The sequence below is a fragment of the Rhineura floridana genome, chromosome 1 (genome assembly GCF_030035675.1).
Source record: "Rhineura floridana isolate rRhiFlo1 chromosome 1, rRhiFlo1.hap2, whole genome shotgun sequence".
In the NCBI taxonomy this organism is placed as follows: Eukaryota; Metazoa; Chordata; class Lepidosauria; order Squamata; family Rhineuridae; genus Rhineura; species Rhineura floridana.
The window spans coordinates 259333271-259356611 of record NC_084480.1 but is presented as its reverse complement, the minus strand read 5'-3'; the positions used below and the strand labels follow the sequence as shown (position 1 = coordinate 259356611).

The window sequence follows — 23341 nt, the reverse complement described above, 5'->3', positions numbered from 1 at the left end:
TCTGCATCCATCTCATTCCATTTCCATGTGAATCTTTAATGGAAAATCCTTTAAAACTCTGTACAGAAACACAGAGTGTCTCTTTTTAAAATGTACTTATGAGGTGGTCCAAGAGCTACATAGTTGCTTCCCCTCCTGTAAATGTTTCAGTCTTTCAAACTTTTTTTTTTTAAAAAAAAGGTAATCTAGGCACCCAGGGCCTGAATCAGTTAGCAAATGAGGTTCCTTGATATTGCATGCTTTGAATGCACACAGCAAGGCCTCCCTGGAAGCAATGGGTCTTGATGATGTCCTGCAGTGGTGGCTGGTGGCTCCATATCAGTGGAGCAATAGAATCCACTCTGGGTTTTAACTCAAACATCCAAGGAGCTGTCCAAGTCACCACTAGGTGACTAAAACCCAGAGCAGATTCCACTGCCCCACTGACATGGAGCCACCAGCTGTCACTGATGTCTTGTCACTCCCAGAAGACTTGCCATATGCATTCAAAGCATGCAGCAGCAAGGAGCCCCACATGCTAGCTGCTCCAGGCTCCGAGTGGATGGATTACTTTTTTTAAAAAAAGACAGAAGCATATTGTACAGGAAGGGAGGTGGCACTGCAGCCCTCAAGCCACTTCTAAAGGAATCCGATGGACTACATATTCTGAATTAGACTCATGACCCAATCCAGGTCACAGTCCACCCAGATTTAATCAGGTGAGTCCATTTAGGAATCTGAGTGTGTTGCATTTGTCCTCCATCCCTATTCTGCAGTACATTGTTCCCCAATGAAAAGCCATCCCTTACTGGTATGACTGCCCTATGCTGACTTTTAAGCAGTAGTGGTGTTCTAAATAGCTGTTTCATAAAGAAGAAATAAAATAATAATTATTTCATAAGAACATAAGAGTCCTGCTGGATCAGAACAAAGTCCAGCACTATTCCCACAGTGGCCTAACAAATGCGTATAAGAAGCCTATGGGAAGCCCATGAGCAGGTCATGAGCACAACAGCACTCTCTCACTCATGATCCCCAGCAAATAGAATTCAGAGGCATTCTGTCTCTGATATTAGAGGTAATATATTACCATCATGACTAGTAGCCCTTTCTAAAACCATCCAAGTTGGTGGCCATCATTACATCTTGTGGAAGTGATTTCCATATGCAGTGTGTGAAGAAGTGCTTCCTTGTGCAAGTCCAGAATCAACCACCATTCAGCTTCTCTAGATGACTCTGGGTTCTAGCTTTATGATCTGCATTATTAATCTAGCATTAAGTACTATCCCCTTTCTCCATGCCATGCATAATTTTATATACCTCTGTTGTGTCCTCACCTACACTTATTTGCTTTTTATTCTAAACCAACAAACGTTTAGAAAATGTGGTAGCCTTCCCTCACAGGGGAATTCTTCTAGTTCCTTGATCACTTTAGTTGCCCTTTGGCCTGTACCTTAAAGCTTTTCTTATACTGAGTTGTTATTTTTTATAATTGCTGACCAGCCCCCAATGTGCCAATTATACCAAAATTACTGTTTCTAGGTCATGTGACTCACTGGACAGTAGTGGTGTCCTGAACTCTCTTTACCTTGAGATAAGAAGCTACCCACATTTTACTGTAAAACTTTCAGTCAGAATGATGGCAGAAAGCAGTTTATATTGTTTCAGAAACAAATAGAAAATAATAAATCTCAGTACACTCCATACCCACCTGAAAATCCTTACTATACTGTACTACAATAAATATCAATAAATATCAATAACAGCAATTGCCCTCTAGATGTTGTTGGACTACAACTCCCATCAGCTCCAGCCAGCATGGTGAATGTTCAAGGAAGATGGGAGTTCCAGTCCAACAGCATCCAAAGGACACCATATTAGCTATTCCTGCCATAAACACTTCTACATGCTAGTTGTATATGCAGGGCCGGCTCCAGGCATGCGGGGGCCCTTGGGCATCAGCTTGCCCCGGCCCCTCCACCCCCCACGGCCCCCCTTACCTGTCTGGGCATTAGCATTGCCCTTAATGAAGGTCTGTTTTAGCATTGCCCTTAATGAAGATGGCGGCCATGGCTTCCCTAAGGGGAATGAAGCCTCCGCCGCCATCTTTGTTGATGGCACACGTGCGTGCTACTCGCACACATCTCTGCCATCAACTCAGATGGCGGCAGCAGCTTCAGTACCTTAGGGAAGCTGCGGCTGCCATCTTCATTAAGGGCAATACTAAAAAGCCGTCTGACAGGTAAGTGGGGGGCGAGGGGGCACAGATCGCGGGGGGGCGGCGGAGGGCCCCTCAGGGACTCCGGTAGCTCCTGGGCCCTCGGGCCAGTGCCCAACCTGGCCGCCCTTTAGAACCGGCCCTGTGATATGCATGAATATTGTGCTCCCAGAATTCACACACTGCTTGCGAGATATGTGGGCATAACAGTATTAAACTTTTAAAGAGGTATTATCAACTTAGAAAATCAGATGTTTGGAAAGTTGCTTTCAGATGAGGGCTTTTAATGAAATACAACCTTTCACAGCTGAAAATATATTCTGAGTTTTTCTCAGGTTCTCTGATGACTACTTTCTCACAGTACCAATACTGTGACGTGTTATAGGCCTTGCAGCACAACAACACCTTTTGTAGCTTTCCAAGTGACACAGCTTGTATTTCAAACAGATCGACCTAAAAGACAAGAAATAGGTTCCATGCACATTAATGTAATCAATGATAATCAAAGGTCACTAGCTGCTCAGTGCTGATACATTATACTGTAAAAAGTGCTTTATTTCCCCCCAGAAAAAATCAATTTCATAAATCATTAGTAACAATGGATGGATGCCAATTACAAATAAATATTAGGCAATCTTTTTTTTAAAAAAAAAAGCTTTGTTTTATATATACAAGCAAACAAACATACTATACTAGATCACTCTCTAGGGCATGCAAATTGAAAACCTGGTGCAAAATACCCAATGCAAATTACCCTAATTTGCATAGGAAAATTTTCCCATTCCAAATTCTCCAAAAACCCACATAACTGTTGGTAGTGTAGAACTAATGTGGCAAGAGCTGAGTACAGGGATGATCTGTATAACCATTTGTTCCCCCTGCAGCTTCTGTTTAGTAAACAAATCAAATCCACTGCGACAAAAGATGTGCTTAATGCCATGTCCGGTTTGACCCAAAGCAGAGGACAGGGGAAAAAAAGTTTCTGGGAAAGCAACTGCATCAATGGACTTTAGGTCATAGAAGCAACAAGGGGGAGACCTTGGTAAAGATCAGATGCTTGCACAATTGAAGGAGAATCAGTAATGATTAGGCAGAGAGAACAGAAGAGAGGTCAAAAACAGAGCAGTTCTTCGTGAAGACATCATGAGAGCACCCACGGCAACAAATGGGATAAGGCAGTCCAAATGTGGTGAACAAAAGAGGAGACTATGGAGAGGAACATAAGAAAATGTCCTATCCTACATTGGACCATTGGTCCATCTAGCTTAATAACTGATAGCTGTTTTCTAGGGTTTCAGGAAGAGGTCTCTCCCAGCCCTATCTGGATGCACCAGGGATTGAACCTGGGACCTTCTGCATGCAAAAAGAGAAAAAATCTTCCACTGAGCTACAGTCCTTAAAGGAAACAGCTGGTTCAGAGAATCAACATAAATGCTAAAATCACTGAGGCATAAGGTAGGAATGTTTTCAGACAGACGAAAGCTGAGCCAATAATCACAGTCTCAGATTAGTTGAAAGGAAGCCAGGGAGGCAATATACAATAGCAACATGGATATGTGAAGGGGGATATGATGGAATGGCAGGGCCTGGAGCTGCTTTGGAACAAAGAAGAATGAAACCTCAGGCTGAGGTGGCTGGAGAAGGAGAGGCCTTCAAAGGAAAGGACAAGAATGATGACAGTGTCAGAGAGGAGGCCAAGTATGTGGGAAGACTGCAGTATCAGATGGTGTGGCAGGGCAGTAGGGATCACCAGATCTCCAGCTGGTTATGTCGCTGCTGCTTACCAGAAAGTAGAGTGGGAGGGGCAAGGCAGCAAGAAGGTGCAAATGCACCAACAGAGCCAATCTGGTGCTCCTGCTGGTGCATTTGCACTGTGCTGGCCTCACCACTTCCCCTTTAAGTAGCAATGATGCCACCACCTGGAGGTCAGGTCACCACCTCTGCATTACCGTGCTGTCTGCTACTAGGAGACTGACAGGGAGGAAATCATGGAGGCTGTCTCCTTTCTGGGTGAGGGAGCAGCAGTATATGGGGATGAGATTGAAAAAGTGAAGGCAGTGAGGACCCAATTCCAGCAGCGGCCAAGGCAAATATTTCAGCCTATATTTAACAAAAGCATTAGCAAATACAGCAATATCTGTAGGCCCAAGATTTGACTCAATTTCCTTCAAAACTGATGTTAAGTATGCAGTGCATTAAAACCACTTTCAGTTTGTGGGAAATGGAGTATACAGGTTCCCTGCAGTAGGCTTACCATTCCTCTTTGAAATTTCACAGGCTTGTCAGATTTGTGAAGAAGTCTTAGACCAGAATCTCCTCTTTCTCCATACATGCACAAATAAATGGAAGCATCTGTCTCAGCTCGTTCCAAATGCCCCGTGTACACATAAACTTGGTAAATCACAGCTAGAGAAAGCAACCAACATTTAAAAATATGTGAATACCTCGAAATCACACAAGGAGAACACAGTTTCATTGAAGCTTCAGGCTCATGACTGAATACTGCATGTGTCACCAACTCAGGGCTTGTGGGGCACATGATCATACAGAGGCCTTCTCTGGTACCCACAAGGTCCCATACCTCCTCCCCTTCCCCTGAAATTAGACTTGAAAGAAGCTTTCTATTGTACATGTCTACATAAGTTGTGTAGTTGTGGTGCATGCATGGTTGAAGAGAGTGCATGTGGTGCATGCATATTTATTTTTATTTATTTATTACATTTATACCCCACCTTTCTTTTCATGATAGAAACCCAAGACGGCTTACATATGGTTCCCAAGTGGTCCCCCATCCAGGCACTGACCAGACCTGACCCTGCAGGGAGCTGGCCTTATGTGAGTTCACCTGAACAATTGCACAATTGCAGTGTCCACAACAGTTTCCCCACCGATGGGCCCCAAAAAGTTTGTAGCTCTTTCAATATAGCATTTGTTTGTAATAAATATATGGAATTACCTATGCAATTATTTTAATTGATTTTACTGTGGATGTTTTTGCCATGAAATTGTTTTAATCATAAATTTTATGAAAATTTTACAATATACATTTTAAGAGAAGCATTTCATAAATGGAATCCAATAAATAAACATACAAGGATATTATTGTGAAGCTTGCTAATAACAGGCACAATCCAGCCAAAGTTCATTATTTTAAGCCCTACTTATTCAAATGAGCCTAAAAATGCTTGGCATTGGCAGGATTGTGCCCAATGTACTTTATGAAAGCAATCTCTTGTAGAACGTATCATCTGGTAATAGTTGTAATATCTGCCTATTCAGTTTTACATTTTTTTTAAAGAAAGAAGTATATGTCATTACATGGATAAAGGCTTCTTCCTTCTTCTACTACTGGAAGTTCACACAGAGTGTCTCCGTTCCCCTGGCTCCTTGACAACCATTTGTTTGCTGGAAAATTCAGAATGTTCCCACTTTTTAGGTGTTTCAGTACCACCTATGAAAGAAAAAAAGCAACAAAAAAACTTTGGTGTACTTGTAGTTTTTATCACTGTATTGTACTTCTCTGATGCATCGGGATGTAACAATAAAAACAATTAAATTCAACTCCAAAAATTGCCAGTGACTACCCATTGTAACCACTAACATATGACAGTATTTTACTGGAAATAGCGTGAATAATATGTGAACTAGCAGTGACAAAACCAATTTCATATTGTTAACCTCAGAAAGTATCCATTTCATTTTAAAAACATTTCAATTTTAAAACTTAATATTTTCATCTTGACATAGAATACTTTTGCAGGCACAATTTTGATGGCTTCATTTAATTTCCAGAACTTTGTGTGTTTATTGGCACAGCTCCCTCTGCTGATTGACAGCAAGGGCAAACATTAGCTGCAATGCCAGAATATAGCTTTCCAGTTTGTTACCTGTTCCTTGACTGGAGATCACCCTTTGAAAACCAAAAGCAAGTCTTATGAGCCTTGGACTCAGATGTTAAAGAAAAGTGAGTCGAAGAAGATGGGGGTGGGGGGGTGGGGGAAGAATCCCTGAAATATCTGAAGCTGAACTGAAATGCTTCCATTCCATCTGGGTCTCCAGTTTCTAAAGTTAAGGGCCTTGAGCTGATGTGAAAAAGCTATTGTTATTACATGATTCTAGTTTTGAGGTTTCAGCTTGTGAACTAAAATGTCACAATACAACATAGACATGCCTGCACTGACACAGGCTATCAGTCAAGACCCAGATATGTCTTTAGTTCTAAACGAGGTGTATCACATTGTAACATGAATAAAATAGGAAAATAAGTATTAAAAGATCAGATAGCAGGCGCTTGGCACTGAAACAGTTTCATGACCTTCAGGTCTATGTGCTACTGTGAGTCAAAACTGGATGTAGCACCTGCACAACTGCCCCACTGTGAAGAGGGAGATTTGTGCACCACTGAAGCAGGTTTTTGCACATGAATTGTGTCCTAGATTAGTATCACAAAAACTGCAACTTGGATGCATATCCAAATGCAGAACTTGTCTATCAGAATAACATATGTTGGGATGCACATTCAGACACTCATGTGATGCAGATAGATGCATTCTGCATTATTTAGGATCCCATGTTTAGATGCACATCCAGTTTGCACACATGCTTCCTAATCCAGCAAGTGATAGATCGAAGCCATCATTATTAATGCAAGCCATGGACACCATGCTGTACAGAGCCACTGTATAACATTTTGCATGAAAATGAACTGAGCAGAAAAGGAGCACGGTGAGGATTTGATTAAGACATAACACAAACAATTATGGTTTTTTATAGATGCTCATTTTGAATACTCAAAGCACTTTGCAATAAAATACATTATCATGTTGCAATCCTTACAACAATCCTGTAAGGGAGAGCAATATTATTATTTCCCATATTGCATAAAGGAGGCTGTCAGAAATAATTACTTTGCTTAATACTTCTTAGGCTGCAGTTCTATGCACACTTACCTGGGAGTAAGCCCTATTGAATTCAGTGGGATTTACTTCTGAGTACAGAAGTGTAGGATTGCACCGTTAGTGAGTTTATGGTTAAAATGAGATTTGAACCAGCAACTTCCCAACTTACACAACTTAGCCACTGCAGTACATAAACTTGGAGTAAGCATCACTGAAATAATTGCAGGTTATACTGCAATAGTGCTTGGTGGATCAGAGCCCTTAATGTTTTGAAAACCTTAAATCAATAACATGAATCAGCATTTATAGATTCAGATAGTAGAAATGCATGTTATGAATGAAAACTCTGCATTAAAAGGAACATATATTCTTTCTCTGCCTCAAATAAGTAGACATTCTGCCTGACTCTGAAGTTGTGCTTATTTATAAAATCAAGACTACCACCAATAAATCAGCTGCATCCATCAATAATCAACAGCAGATTCAATAAGCAACTGGCTTTTTCAAATAACTGACACAAATGTTCATATAGTATTTTTTATTAATGGAACTAGCACTTTTCCTTAATGGCACAGTCCCATTTGGAAAGTAAAAAATTGATTGGGCTTTTAGTTAGTGGATCAAACCTGAGATTCAGAGTATAGCAAAGCTTGCCTTCTATTGTACCTAACAACTAATGCAATGCCATTTTAAAAGATCTGCTCTTCAACTACTGCATATTGAAAACTTTGTCTATTTTTTTCTTTTTAGCTGGAAATGTTATATAAGCACTGCTGCTGTTAGAATGTTTACTGTAATACAGTCACTGTTCACTAGTATTTTTTTTAAAAAAAGAGTCCATAAAATTAATCATTAACTAAGTATAAAAGCATCCAGAAAATAGAGCAGAAATCTAACCTTTTCCAGCATCCACTCTGGCTGTTCACTTGTTCCATCATGCCCTATTCTGATTTTGTAGATGTTTCCAATATGTTTAATTTCAACCTGAATTGTGACAAGACAGAAAGAACATCCAACTAAGAGCCTGTTCACACCATAGTAGAAACAGCAGTTCTGTACATGGTCTATAGCATGGGTTCTCAACAAGGGGGAAATTCCCCCCCGGGGGGGAATTTTAGGGTTCCGGGGGGGGGAATTGGGACCACTATTCAGCAAAGTGTGATGTCCTGTAGATTATGTACAATCTGTAAAATTGTAGTTTGTTTTTAATTTAATCTGCGACATTCAATAAAGTTTATTGAATGTCACAGATTAAAATCGATTCTTGAACATGTAGCTTTATTTTCATTTGCAAATTAAATTATTATTTAAAGACCAGAAAGTGCTCCAAGAAATTCTGTTATAATATAAACTAAGAAATTTTTCTCTCATGAGAAACACCACTGTCACTCGCGAAACGTCAACACGCTATGAGAGACTATCTTGGGAAGGGGGGAATTATATTCTGAACAATGGTGAAAGGGGGAATGGAGCAAAAAAGGTTGAGAACCCCTGGTCTATAGCATGGAGCTACCACTATACAAAGTGCCATGTAATATGAATATACATGCATACATACATCTAAGTGCACAACAGACTGTTACTATTGTCCCACCTACATATGGTGGTGCATTTGTATCCACTGGTGCGCATGCCAAGGTTGGGGAATCAGGTCATTCTGGGTTATAACTCCCACCATCCCTAACCCTTGACCATGCTGTTGGGAGTTGGAGCACAACAACATCTGGAAAGTCACAGTCTTTCTATCGCTAGTGTATGCGCTAGTGTTATGACTAGAATTAAAAAATATATATGTCTCCTTGTTCTGCCAGAATCTCTGCCCTCTCTGCTTCAGAGTAATGGAGCAGTATGTTGCAAAAAAATCTAAGCAGAGATGCTTTGCTACTACAACTCTCATTGTCCCCACAACAAGCCATGCTAATTGGGGAAGGGCCATCATTCAGTGGTAGAGCATCTGCCTTGCATGCAGAAGGCCCCATGTTCAATCCTCAGCATCTCCAGGTAGGGCTGGGAAAGAATCCTCCCTGAAACCCAGGAGAATCGCCGCCAGTCATCATAGACAACACTGAGGTGGATGGAGAAGTGGTCTGACCTCAGTGTAAGGAGGCTTCCTATGCCCTATGTTCTTCCTGGCAGGAGCTGGTTCCCAGGGGTGTAGTCATCCGGGGTCTCTGGGAGTCTTAGACCCTTTACTTTTTGGGGAACAGGGTCCCATCCTGGTCCCTGTCTCCAGCATCCTATGAAAGGGGAGCATGTTAGCCACCGAGAAGTCTTCTAACATGCTTCTGATTGGAACCAGTCAGAGTTAAAGGAGGCAAGTCAGCCATTGAGAAGACTCTTCTCAGTAGCTAACACTCTCCCCTTTCATGCTTATTGCCTTATTGGCATTTTTTTGTTGTGAGAGAAGAGGATCTCATTCTCAACCCACAAGCAAAACAAAAAAAGATAGGAAGGCATGTGGCTGTGACGATCATGAAGGGACCCTGCACTTCTGAATTCACCATTACACTACTGCTGGTCCCCCATCCCTGATCTAAAAATTCTAAACAGAGTTGTGTTGATCAGACTGCTTGAGACATATGTCTCAACATGTGCTAGTTTGTCTAAGATTGTGACAGAGTTAGAGAGACTGACTCATAAGCATCAAGCAGTTGTGCAAACTGGACATAAAGAGGAATGTTGCAAAGAAAGAAAGAAAAAGTAACCTAAGCCCCCTCTTCCAAAAGTATTTTAAAAAAAACTCCCTCCAAACAAAACATAAATGCAAGAATTCCTTTCCTGTAATGTTTTGTGAGGTGAGAAAAGTAGGTGTTTGGAGTCAGAAGATCACATGGCTGAATGTCTGCTGGTTTTGCCATTTCCACAAGTACCCAGTGTAAAGTACCAAGGTGTGAGGGATGAGTGCTCAAAGCCCAAGTTCTTTGCTAACTTGATTTCCAGTTCCTTGTGACAGTCTGTCAGGGCAGTGTGACACCTGGCATGTGCTGCTTCACATGTGCCAAAGTGTGATGCTGCAATATGCACTTTTGGCTTTTCACAGAAGGAGCAGTTTGAAGGAGTCAGCTTGGAGACACCGCTTTGATATGCTACCTGTCTTGGCCTTGTCAGCTGTACAAGGCAGAGAGCTCAGAGGAAAGACTGGGTACTTGAATTCTGAATATTAAAAAAGCAGAACAAATAGAGAAGTGGTGATTTTACTTGATATGATATTACCTCATAAGCTGTACTGGTGATTAATGGATTAATTGTTGAACTAAGGAAACTGATTACAAATGAATGGAAACAACTAATTTACTAACAGTTTGGGATAACTAACTATTAATGACAATATATTAATTTATTATTGAACTGAGACAAATTGATTATTATCAATAATCAATTATATCAAGGGCCTTTTCAGTAGTGGCACACTGGTTATGGAACAGCCTTCCCAGGGTGGTTTCCTGTCACCATCTTCATGATCTTTTCAGTACCAGGTGAAGATTACTGCCCTGGGCTCCTGCTGGGAGGAAGGGTGGGATATACATCAAATAATAAATAAATAAATAAGAATTCTCTGTTCACTCAGACCTTTTAAAAAACAACAATTAAATCTGTTTTAGCTTTGAGGTGTGTTGTTTCTGTTATATTGGTGTTGCTTTTGATTTTATTGTTCTATGTCTTATTTTGCATTTAATAATATTTTCTTAATTATACATTAAAAGCTGCCCAGAGAACTTTATGTTATGGGGCAGCAAACAAATGTGGTAAATAAATAAATCAAACTGAGAAAACAGATTACTGACTTATTAATGACCTGAAGCAAATTGATTATTTACCACTACTAATACTAATAAAAAATTTATGTAATTGCTTTTTAACCAATTGATACAACTGTTTATTGATACGATAAGTGACAAAGAGCTGATGGATATTATCAGTTTCATTGCCCTTGGGATTAGTCATTAAGGAATTTATTCACTCTAGGGACAGGCTGTACATTGTTGGGAAAATTAGTTTTTATTTTAATGCAGTCTCAAAAAAAGACTTAAAATCAAGAAATAGAAGAAGGGCCTATGACAGTTCTGAAGACAAAGGAAATTTGCAGGAGTCCACCAATCCCTCTTCAGATTTCAAGATATAGCTGATCTTCTCCCTCTTGTGACTGTCCCTATCCAATGCAAAGCTCCTTCCTCTTGAATTCTCTGCACATTGCAGAAACTCAGAAGTATGAATGAATGAATCTTTATTTTTACCCCGCCCTTTTTCCAAAACTGGAACTCAGGGCGGCTTACAAATAAAAACTACACACAGGTAAAAAAACATACAAAAATATACAATTAAAATAGAATTAAACTATTTTAAAACCATGAAACATACACTTAAGATACTAAGACAATTTAAAACATTAAGAATAGGACCACAGAACAATACAACAGACCTTATGAGGCCCTATCTTAAACATCTTCTAGTCCAAAAGCCTGTCAAAATAAAAAAGTCTTTGCCTGCCGACGGAAGGATAGCAAGGAAGGGGCCATTCGTGCTTCCCTAGGAAGAGAGTTCCAGGACCTGGGGGCAGCCACCGAGAAGGCCCTATCTCACGTCCCCACCAATTGCGCTTGTGAAGGTGTTGGTACTGAGAGAAGGGCCTCTCCTGAGGATCTCAACTCCCGGTCAGGCTCATATGGGGAGATACGGTCTGACTAATAGCCGGACCTAGGCCATATAGAGCTTTATAGGTCAAAACCAGCACTTTGAATTGTGACCGGAAACAAACTGGCAGCCAGTGGAGCTGTCGTAACAAGGGGGTTGTATGGTCCCTGTAACCAGCCCCTGTTAGCACTCTGGCTGCAGCTCTTTGTACCAGTTTAAGTTTCCGAACAGTCTTCAAAGGCAGCCCCATGTAGAGCGTGTTACAGTAATCTAAACGGGATGTAACTAAGGCATGCATCACTGTAGTCAAATCAGGCGTCTCCAGGAATGGGCGCAGCTGGTGCACCAGTCTTAGCTGGGCAAAAGCACTCCTGGCCACTGCAGAGACCTGGGCCTCCAAGTTCAAAGCTGAGTTCAAAGAAGTAGAGAGCGTAATGGTTCTTTCTCTTGAATTTACTTTTTTTATACTCTGGCTTCATTTGGAATGAAAAATTGCAGAGGTTTGGAGTCAGACTGAGTGCTTTATATACTCACTAGGACTATTTCTCCCTTAGACATACCATTTGTTAATGGCACTCTGGACAAAGCAAACATAAGCCATGGGAAAGAACAGCTTTTAAGTTCCCAATGCTAATCTAGGCATGACACCTTTTTTTCAAGCAAATAGGCAGGGTCTTTTTTGAAATAATAAAAAATCCTATTCAAAAGACAAATACATACAAGTCTAGTCATGCAAAGAGAGACGGCAGAAGAGTTTCTAAAATATATCAGCTAACTCTCAAGCACGTCAGTAGCATGATTCTAAGGAAATCTGAATGTTCCCAACTTCTGTTAGGAATGTCCTAACAGAACACAGAGCAATGTTGGAATGCACCAGTGGAAGAATAAGTACTGAAAAGGTAAAAGATCAGGCTTAGATTGACCTCATGCAGAATATTAAAACACAGCACTTACAAAATATAACATCACAATATTACAATACACTTTTGTGAAAAATGATTAATCAATTTCACCTACATAGTTATTAACTGCCCTCATCATAGTAACATCCCTAAGTCTTGAAAAATAACTAAAATGATCTTGATAAGAACATAAGAAGAGCCCTGATGGATCAGATCAAACATCCATCTATCCATCGGCTCCATACATACCATACATTTAAGCTCCTCCCCCCTCCCCCCAAAAAAATCCTGGGAAGTGAAGTTTGTTAAGGATTCTAGGAATTAAAGCTCTGTGAGGAGTAAACGACAGTTCCCAGGATTCTTGGGGTGGGGGGAAAGTGTTTTTTGTTTGCTTTAAATGTATGGTGTGTACAGCTAGAATCCTATTATCTCACAGGGGCCAATTAGATAGCAAAAGTGATAGCCCATTCCTGTTGTTGCTTCTCAGCAACTAGAATTCAGTGGCATATGCCCTCTGAAGCTGGAGTTTCCATAGAGTCATCATGACTAGAAGAATACACTTTCATCCATGAATCTGTAAAAAGGAAGTATTAATCTAAGTCAACCTTTGCCAGCATAGGAAGCTAGCCTTCACCAAGATTGTGCTGGTTGGGGTTGATGGGAGTTACATTTCAAAACATCTGGAGAGCAACATGTTGGGGAAGCCTGAACATGTTGGGGAAGCCTAAAGAGGAAGAATTAATTTAAGCCAAGATATATTCAGGAGAGAATATTGCTGATGAACCCTTAACTTTTGATTACAGACAGTTTGCATGTGGTTTGCAAAGCTTTCTTCAATATTCTGAGTACAAAAACACTACTTCTAGTTCCACGCTATTCCATTTATCTCAGGTATGTTTGAAGCTAAACTACTGCCATTATTTAACATGAAAACAAATCATTTCAGGTATAGTATAGTGCACTACCAAAACAGTTTTCCAACACTTAAAAAGCAGATCTTCTGTCAGATTATTTCTCAAATGGCTGCTCTTTGAATAAAAAAATGGTGGCAGATTCCTCTGTTATGTTTTCTTGCTTTTTCTGCTATAGTTCAATCACTCACCTTCACTTTCTAACTTATTAAAGTAGCTTTAACTCTTAGTTCCCACTTAAAAATTCATCTGGTTATACCACCCACTTATTCTTTATTAACATTTACTATAATACTTTTTCATTATGGTTTATATTATATTATATAAAATACTACCTAACCAAGACAGTACACTGGCTGACATGTGCTGCCAAACTATGGTTTGATGTCACATGAATGGACTTTGTGAGCACAGCAACCTCCTTCTCCACCCTCCCCTCACACATTCTTGTTTTACTCAGTTTACTTGCACATTTGCTGAAACCACAGTTTGCTGTCACATCTGAACCAGCATAACTATCATTTAAATTATGCAATCCCTCCAAGCTAGTATCATGCAAACCAGTTTTCCAGTTGAACAAACTGTGGTTTCTGCATAAGTGGAAGTAACTGATCAAAACAGAGTGCATGAATGGAGGGGAAAGAGCGAGAGGAGTGGAAGGAGCATGGGATCACAAGATCTGTTCACGTATTGCCAACAGTTTCACATTATCCATGAACTAACTCGATATTGTTATGTCTTCAAGTCGACCACAACCTATGGTGACTCTACGAATCAGCAACCTCCAATAGCATCTGTTGTAAACCATCCTGTTCAGATCTTGTAAGTTCAGGTCTGTGGCTCCCTTTATGGAATCAATCCATCTCTTGTTTAGTCTTCCTCTTTTTCTACTCCCTTCTGTTTTCCCCAGCATTATTGTCTTTTCTAGTGAATCATGTCTTCTCATTATATGTCCAAAGTATGATAACCTCAGTTTCATCATTTGAGCTTCTAGTGATAGTTCTGGTTTAATTTGTTCTAACACCCAATTATTTGTCTTCTTCACGATCCATGGTATCCGGAAAGCTCTCCTCCAACATCACATTTCAAATGAGTTGATTTTTCTCTTATCCGCTTTTTTCACTGTCCAACTTTCACATCCATACATAGAGATCGGAATGGGTCTATCCTGACTATGACCTATTGAAATAAATTGATATTGCACAATAGCAGCTCCAGCTGGATTGATTGTGCTCTTTATGTACAGGGTGAATCCTACTGTTATGCTGAGTACACACATCTTGATATCCACTGCTTCTGACAAAAGAACCAGAGGTTCAGCTCCTCCTTGGTTACTCTTCTTTCCTGCAGATTTTTTCTGTATGATACTGTCTATTGTTTCTCAGACCATTCATTTCCAGGTCTGCCTTTCCTGTCTCCCTTGGGTATTAAGCCTTCCTAATTTCTCCCACTCACTCACAGTTTCTATCTAGGTCAAACCCATCCTTCCCATGAGGCGATGCAACCACATCTACCTGCTCATAACATTAAGGATTTAAGAATCATGCCCTGTGCCTACTTCTCAATTACTGAGAAAAAAGTATTCACACCCTGACAGCTATTTAGCAAGTGAGACGATTTGGAATATCAGTGTGAAGAGTTGATTGGGAGTGCAGCTACTGCTGCAAGGCTGGGCTCTACAAATCACCTTGTTTCCTCCTGGTTTCCCTTGTTCTTATAGCCAACAATGTTAAAATCCTATTTCAAATTTCAAATGATCCTACTCTAGCTTGACATGGATGGCAGCAAATCAGAACGAAGAAAGCAGAGAACAGCAAATTCTATAATTAAAAAGAAGTTTAGCATTCCAGTAGTCACAGCTTGCACTATTCAAAGTCATTACAGGTACTAGATGATAACATATGTAAAGAGCCAGTCAAATCCTGGCCATGTTATTTCTCATGCTTTGGGGGTCTCTTTTATGGGAATCTTTTATAGAAGCATTGGTTATACCAGGCCTAAAACAAAATCAGGTCAGCATGAAGAGTGTGAATGCCCAGAGTACTGACATACAGATATTTTTTTTTCATAAGATCAATATCCTCAGAACACAACTATAGTAGGGATATCTGATTTATGGCAGGTCAATATACTCGTATCTCAGGGAATCCACGTATTCTGAGAAAAGGTAACACTGCAAACATGCTAATACCTATATTGGTTATGAATTATTCACTAGGTGAGGGAAGGAAATCCCAGACATCTTTAAACATAGGTTGCAAAAGTGAAGAACTCCAGGACTTTCACTGTGGCTATTTATGCCACACAAAGCACATAAAAAGTATGTAACAAGCCAAAGTATAAACATGTGACCCATCCTGCACAAATCAGATTTTAAAAGTTCATCCACCCCAGTTTAGGCAATCATTTTTAATTCTTTGCAGTCTATAGAATATAATAACTGTGCTGCTGACTCAATGTTATTTAACAGCAGCACTGTGTTTGCAAAAAATGTGGTGAACACTTTTTGCCATTCCTCACTCCATCTTCCAGGGAAGATTGTCTTTACTAGCCATGTGTAAATCCTGTTGGAGGAAATCCAGTTTGAAGATCTATTTTTCAGTACGAGATTTCCATGGCAAATCTGGTTGCCCGTTTGAATTTTGGTTGACTTTCACTAACACATGAATTAATTTCCTTATTATCACATTGTTATTATTTCTCTTTTTCAAAAAAAAGCCCTGGCTGTTTTTTTTCTGCAAGTGTGTTTTGCTTCTGATTGCACAGCTTCCTGGGTTTGAATTTTTAAGGCTGCATAAAACTCATCACACTCATACATGCAGGTTTTGAGTGTGAGAGAAAATATAGTTGTACAATTCATGAGAATACAGATGATTTGGCTTGTAATGTAGATTTCAAGAAACTACACAATGCTTCTTTATGCAGGCTTGTATCGGACATGGATCTGGCAATAGCCTGTTGGATTTCAGGATTATTGCCAGATTTTCCAGATGAAGATTTGAAGGTGACACAACAACAGCAATGTTCGATCCACGTTCTAGAATGGTTTAAACCATTTTGGCAGCAAGTCTGACCTTTACTGTCTGGGAGCCAAGCCACACAAACATAGTTCGAATCACCACACTCTTTGTCCCTCTAGGTGTTCAAGCATGCTGTTTCTGAAGGTTCTTGAAAGTGGAGGGAAAAGAGCCAAACTGCTGCAGCTAGACATAGGTGAGGACACCTCAGCTAAATGCAGGCACAGTCCAAATTCCCACCCTCTCTCTTCCATCAAACTGAAAATTGCACGTCCCATAGAGATGCCACTGAAAACAGAATTCTGTCTCATGTAATATAAGGAATACTTTGCCCTCTGATGTTGCGTCATCACTTTGTGTGTTTCCCTGCCCCTGCTTCACATCAGTGGCTGCTGCTAGCAGTGGTATAGCAACTCACAATGGGTAAAACATTCCTACACATTAAAGGAAAGAGCCTCCTGATGGAATGTTGTCTGTGGTTATATTCCTGTACCATGCATAACATGCAGCGTGGGCCTAACATTCAGGTTGTAAAAGCCAACTAAACGTTACTGGATCTTCAAGATTTGATAGGAGTTGAAATCCACCAACAGAAAGCCTAAGTGAAGTGTCAGCATCCTTTTCCCATCAGTTGAGCATAGTCAAGATGCTGTAATCAGAAAGGGAGAGGCTATTCCTTGGCAAAGGCGGAGAAATATTTTAAATTGTTCACCTCTTCCTATGAGCTACCAAAAAACCTCTTTCTAACGTCCAAAAAGGAATAGCCACTCCCTCTGAGATTAAAAAGGCTTTGGTTTACCCTGTCCTCCTAAGTTTAATATAGGTTCAGTTCAGATGTTACTTTTACATTGTGGGTCCAGTTTCAGTTACGGGAATATTGTAGCCTACACATCATAAGGTTCTGGGCCTAACTCATTTGTAAAGCTGCAACAGTCTGGTGCTTAAGCATCAGGTCAGACAAAGGTGTTAGGGATCTTACTGTATAAAATTCTAGAAAACACATATAGACATTTTAGCATAATGCTAACATTTTCTCTGCATTGTCTCATTTTCATTTGTTCTCAAACTAAAGTCCAGAGGGAAAAATCCAACTGGTTTGAATGCAAGATTCAAAATGGATCCTAAAACTGCAATATGCAAGCTAGCATAATCTAGCTAGAAATACCTTCTATAAAAAGAATAAACTTCTTATAATTAAGCCTTTTTTATTTTTTTAAAAAAACAGTCGTGTCGTTATCACTCTTCACAGACTCATCTATGAAGTACCTCTTTTACAGTAGTGTTCACAAGATGGCATTTCAGTACCAAAAATCTTGCAGAAGTGATATATACTTTCCCTTAGACAAGGTGTGTACTTTTCTTTCATTACCTATGATTTGTACAGAAGCATATTGTTTTAAAGACCAGTTTCTAACCAATTGCCTATAACTAATTGTCTTAAAGAAAACAATTCACTTTTGCAGTTGCCCCTGTTCTCACAGATATGGCAGGAAATAGTATTCCCTCTGCCATTTACTATATACACTTAGCTGATTTAATGCTGAATCCAAAGACATTAGATAGATTTATTTGAGGCAGTAAATATAGGAGGAATTTTTTTCCTGCTACCACTGGAAAGAATGATCTTGGTGGTGGTGGTGGTGGTGGTGCATGGCAAAATAATATTCCCAGCTTTTGTTACATACCTGAAATGCATTTTCCATCCTGGGTAGAAACAGCTGTTGTCTGTTGTCTTTGCCAAGAGTTATTGGTCCAGCAATCCCTTTGTCTCCATATACGCAGAGAATTACATTTGCTTGGGTTCCTGCATTTCCCGTCAGCACTGACACTTTCCATTTATTATCTGATGGAAAAGGAGACTCACCATCGTGGATATTTCTCATTTCCTCTGTAAAGTACAGCAGATCAGGATTACCATGCTTTCCAAAAATAAAAGAGTAACAGTGACAGAGAACATAGAGTATGTAGTATGTCTAAATCACAGTGCTGAGGGTGACTGACACAACTGGTATAGAAAACCTGATAAAGGATAGCAAGAGTAAAGACCAGTGCAGACACCATGGCTGTTACAAAGTACTCCATGCAGAACCCCGCTTCTGTTATGAGTTTCCATTGTTTGTTTTGACAGGCAGCTGGAAGGGAGACGAAAGAGTGCGCATCCTCCTCTGCGGCCATAGTATGGTCTTTTGGGCAGGCCGCAGGGCGGCGAAGTCACGTTTGGGCACGCAGCTTGGGCTTAGCCGGTGGGCTACTGTGCAATGGCTGGGCCGCCGCGGGATGCGCTAGGACGGGCTCCTTCCAGCACTCTTTCAGACGGCAGTAGTTTGGAATGCACCTCAGTTTTTGGTCATTCACCTGGGTGGAAATGACCTTGGCATGTTGAAGGGCAGAGCCCTTATTGAGCAGGCGACTGCTGACTTCCAGGCCATTATGCAGCGTTGGCCAGGAATACACTTGATTTGGTCCGATATTTTACCCCGTAGACACTGGAATTGTATGGGTGACCCTAGGGGGATAAATAGGACCCGCAAAAAAGTAAATAGGCAGCTCCGTCTTGCTCTATTGGACTCTGGTGGTTTTGTCATTCACCATCCAGAGATAAGGCGCAGTAAGGTTGAGCTATATCGGTCAGATGGCGTTCATATGACCGATGTAGGTAATGATATCCTCTTAGAAGACCTGCAGAGGGGCTTGAAGGACATCTTGTCTGAATGTGGGGTAAAGGGTGACTAAACAGAGGTTTGTCCCCTTTCTGTGGTGAGGAAGTGCGGGAAAGGTTGAAGGTGAAGGGCAGCTAGGTGACACCTTTAGGCACCTTTGGTGGTGATAGGCGGTTCCGGAGGCCTGCAGGTCCGGGTTTTACGGGCCGAGGGCAGGATACGGGTCGCCTTTGGGGCCAACAGGTCTCATCCACCCGGAGTTTCAGGGCACCGGGGGGCGGTGACACAGGTTGGCCTCCCTACGCACAATTGGAGTGTGGTCAGGGCAAGGGGTTGACAGATTGCACCCCTTTGCCCGACAGGGGTTTGGGTCGCCCAAATAGCTGCAAGCAGGCTTTGCCTGACTCACCAGTTGAATCCCGCACTTATGTTCCCCTTTGCAGGTTCATTATCATAATATGAATTTGGTTTAATAAAGTGGCCCGTTGTTTAACCCATCATATTGTGTCTGCGTCTTATTTCACCCCTGGGTCGCAAACTGTCACATGTGACAAAATGCTTATCTGTAGCAGCTTCCTATTTGGATACTGATTTTGTCAATACCCCCACAGAGTTGAAAAAAAGGGTCTGCAGAGTGGAGCAAATCACTAAACCTCCCAAAAATGAACCATGGGGAACTATAATGCAGAACCATGTGGTTTCAGGTGGAAATGTACCACACCTGGTCTTTTCTCTAGGCCATTTGAAGAGTGCTTCTGTCATGCACAGAGATGTATATCCAATTGCATAACCCTTCAGCGCCAACATGCCATGCTAACTGAAAAGTCACTTTTTATGTATGTTACCACAGACACATTACATAATGTGCTATGATTTGTAGGGATTGAAATAATCACCACATTGAAAAACCCATGTCTGTAAACATTGCAAGTAGATACCAGAAAGTATCCCAAGACAGAAGGTAATAAGCAGCTGGGCTCAAGTCAACCATACAATCACCTGATTGACATGCCCTGAGAAACCTGAAATCTGAAATTTGACATGTGAAAAACTGAACGTGAAACAAAGGACAAAGACAGCAAAACTCAAATAACAGTTCTTTGTTTTAAAACCTGTGCAAGCTAATTATGGATTACTTGAATCATTTATTTCTCACAGAATGAGGGGGGGGTGAAGTTTATGATTCAGAATCCATTGGTGTCAGGAGTAGCAAATGAAACTGACAGCAATCTCTTGAAATGTGCTATTGCAAAGTGGTGGTGGTGGGGAGGGTGAAAAGCAAAAGCTCTCAAAGTGTGATTCCACCTCATATGTGATAGCAATTCTACTGTTAGAATAAACACTTTTCTACTTCCACAAAAAAAGTTGGGAAAGTGTGAGTACTGTTTAACATTTATGGTGTGGAAGCCCTAGTTCTGTGCTGAAAGCTGACTGCTCCAAATAGCATTTAAATTCTTCCAGTATATATTTTCAGTTGGGGGCAGGGATAATTAATACTGTGTTTAATTTGAAACACAGCCTCATCACTATTATTAGAACTTTCAATCTGTTTTTTTAAAAAAAAAAACAGAAGCAGCAAAACAGAGAACACAATCATTTAAAATGATGAAGGTTGATTAAAATGTAGGACCCAGTTAAATTGGGCATTGTCCTTGCATCCTCTGACCTCTACCCTGAAAATTGGAGTTTATCCTCAGGTACCAGTACCAACTCTTACCAGGTTAAGACACATTTAAATTTACTAAGGACCAAAAGGCAAAGGTGGAATTATCTAACAACATAATCCTATGCATGTTTACCTGGAACTTTCCTTGGCCTGCTCCCTGTATGTGGTGTATAGGACAGCAGCAAAACATAGCAACCCTAACCATGTCTACTCAGAAGCAAGCCCCTTTGAATTCAGTGAAGCTTACTCTCAGGTAAGTGAGGTTAGAATTGCAGCCTAAATCAACAAACACCCAACTTGATATAATAACATCACATTATTTATCACACACACACACAAAACACTAAAATTAGGTCTTGTCAGTGAGGTTACATGTAACAATACTGAATTAGAGAATTTCAATGAAATGCCGCTCTGCTCACCCGTGCACAGCATGGACGGGCGGAGCATAATTGTGGCTGGGGGCGATGCCACAGTCGCCATCTTTAAAGTGGGAACCGTCGTGCATCACAAGTAATATGCATGCAACGTGTAGCATGGGAGGGGCGGAGCGTCAGGGTCTTATTTAAGCTGACACCGCCCCTCCTATTCCTCCTCTTGATGCGCGATGCCCACCCTGCCAGCCCTCATTCATGGTGTGTTCTGGGTTGCTTTGGGGCCAAGTAGGAATTTTTACCCTGCCCACTGTGGTTGGCGGGCAGGTTCTTTTTTGCCTGCTCCGCACTGTGAGGGTGGGAGGGAATCGGGTTAGGGGGTGTCGTGATTAATAGGTGGTTTGGCAAATTTCGCCTAATTGGACATGGTCTAAAGGTTAATGCCCTGAGTGGGGCAGTTTTGTTAAGGCACGGGTGTGGGAAGGTGCGGGAAGGGAAGTAGGTAAGGACAGCTAGGTGGCCCCCTTAGGCACCTTTGGAGGTGATTGGTGGTTCCAGAGGCCTGTCTGTCAGGGCTTTATGGCTCAAGGACAGAATATGGGCTGCTTCTGAGGTCAACTTACCTCATCTACCAGGAGTTTCACGGCCTGGGGGGTGGTGATGTGGGAAGGCCCCCCCTACTCACCTACCGGGTGTGGCCAGGGTAAGGGGTAAGCAGGTGGGCTGGTCGCCTGAGAGCTGTATGGCAAGCTGCTTGCTTATAGACAGTTCCCGCACTTAGGTTTTCCCTCTGCAGCTCACTTTAAAAGAGGTTTTGTTATAGTTTAATAAAGTGGCCCTTTGTTCAACCTAAACTGCTGTGTCTGTGTCTTATTTCACCCCAGTTGCAATAACAACTTTGTAAAAAAAAATACATGTGTATACAACACAAATTCAAAATATGTGGATGAGATGTACCTTCTTTACACAAGTATTTGTGCTAGCAGAATTAATTTAATTAAAGCTGATTCATATCTCTCAGTTCGTCCTAAGTAGCTTATGACAGATGCTCTTGGAGGTCACTGATTCATAGGGTCGCCATAAGTGGTAATCGACTTGAAGGCATATAACAACAACAAAAAGCACTTCAGGAATGCTTTCTGTGGGTGAATACTCATGGAAAATATTGAAGTCAAAACTGGTCATCTGTATACGTTTTCAAGGAGTTCCATTACAGGGTGTTATAGTCTGACTGACTCACATTCCAGGATCTTTCTTGAAAAATTCACAAGATCCATTCTGCCTGTTTTTTGTTTTGTTTTTTGTGGTGGTGGTGGGGTTGGTTTTTTTTACATAAACAGAAATAATTCCCAAAGCATTTCCATGGAGAACTCTGTCAGGGCTAGACCAGTAGTTCAGTAAGCTAGACTCCCTCCTAACTCCATAATCATATGGGCTTGCATGTTCCAATGAACCCTGTGAGCGATGCCATCAAGAGTCATGGACTCCTAGCAGGCTCACCCATGGCGGTAAGGTCAAGGGGGAGGAACCAGACAAGGAACAACCCAAGAAACTCCTCAATGGCAGAACAGGCAGAGGATAACAATGTGTACGTTACAACGGCTGTGAAGGTGGATGAAGGCTGCAGCAGATAAAAGACTTCCAGTCATCATGGTATCCATGCCATTGGATCAAAGCCTTTTTCTGTCAAGATTGTGTGTTGATCAATGTGCCCCGATCTCCCCACATAAAACAAATTCACGCACAGGCGTCTTCCAAGCAAACCAAACCAAACCAAAAGTCCCATGGCGATCGGCGAATGGTGATGGGGGCAGGACTATGAAATCTGGAAGCCCCTAGTCATGGACCGGCACATGGGCAGTGTATACAGACTCAGTCATCCTGGCTCAAGGACCGAGGCAGTTGAGTAGTTCGGCAGCTATATCCATGACTGAGCAGTCCTATTCAGGATCCACTCTGCTCACCCCGTATGGGGAGGGGGCTAGAAAAGGTGACCTAAACATAGTCTGCCTCATCTCTCTCCCTGACTGGATTATCGCATCCAGTGGGGTCACCACTTAGCGGTCGCAAAAGACAATTCAATT

General features: G+C 41.3%; 1 protein-coding gene across 1 annotated transcript in view; it reads right to left on the bottom strand.

Moving 5' to 3' along the window:
• RP1 (RP1 axonemal microtubule associated) overlaps positions 1–23341 on the bottom strand; it is a 296219-nt gene that overhangs the window by 194119 nt on the left and 78759 nt on the right. The window contains exons 17-21 of the mRNA XM_061598841.1: positions 18243–18445; positions 7993–8079; positions 5516–5648; positions 4452–4603; positions 2496–2650 (exon numbers count right to left, since the gene is read on the bottom strand). Of these exons, the coding sequence (XP_061454825.1) occupies positions 2496–2650; positions 4452–4603; positions 5516–5648; positions 7993–8079; positions 18243–18445 (730 nt within the window). The remainder of the gene's footprint in view (positions 1–2495; positions 2651–4451; positions 4604–5515; positions 5649–7992; positions 8080–18242; positions 18446–23341) is intronic.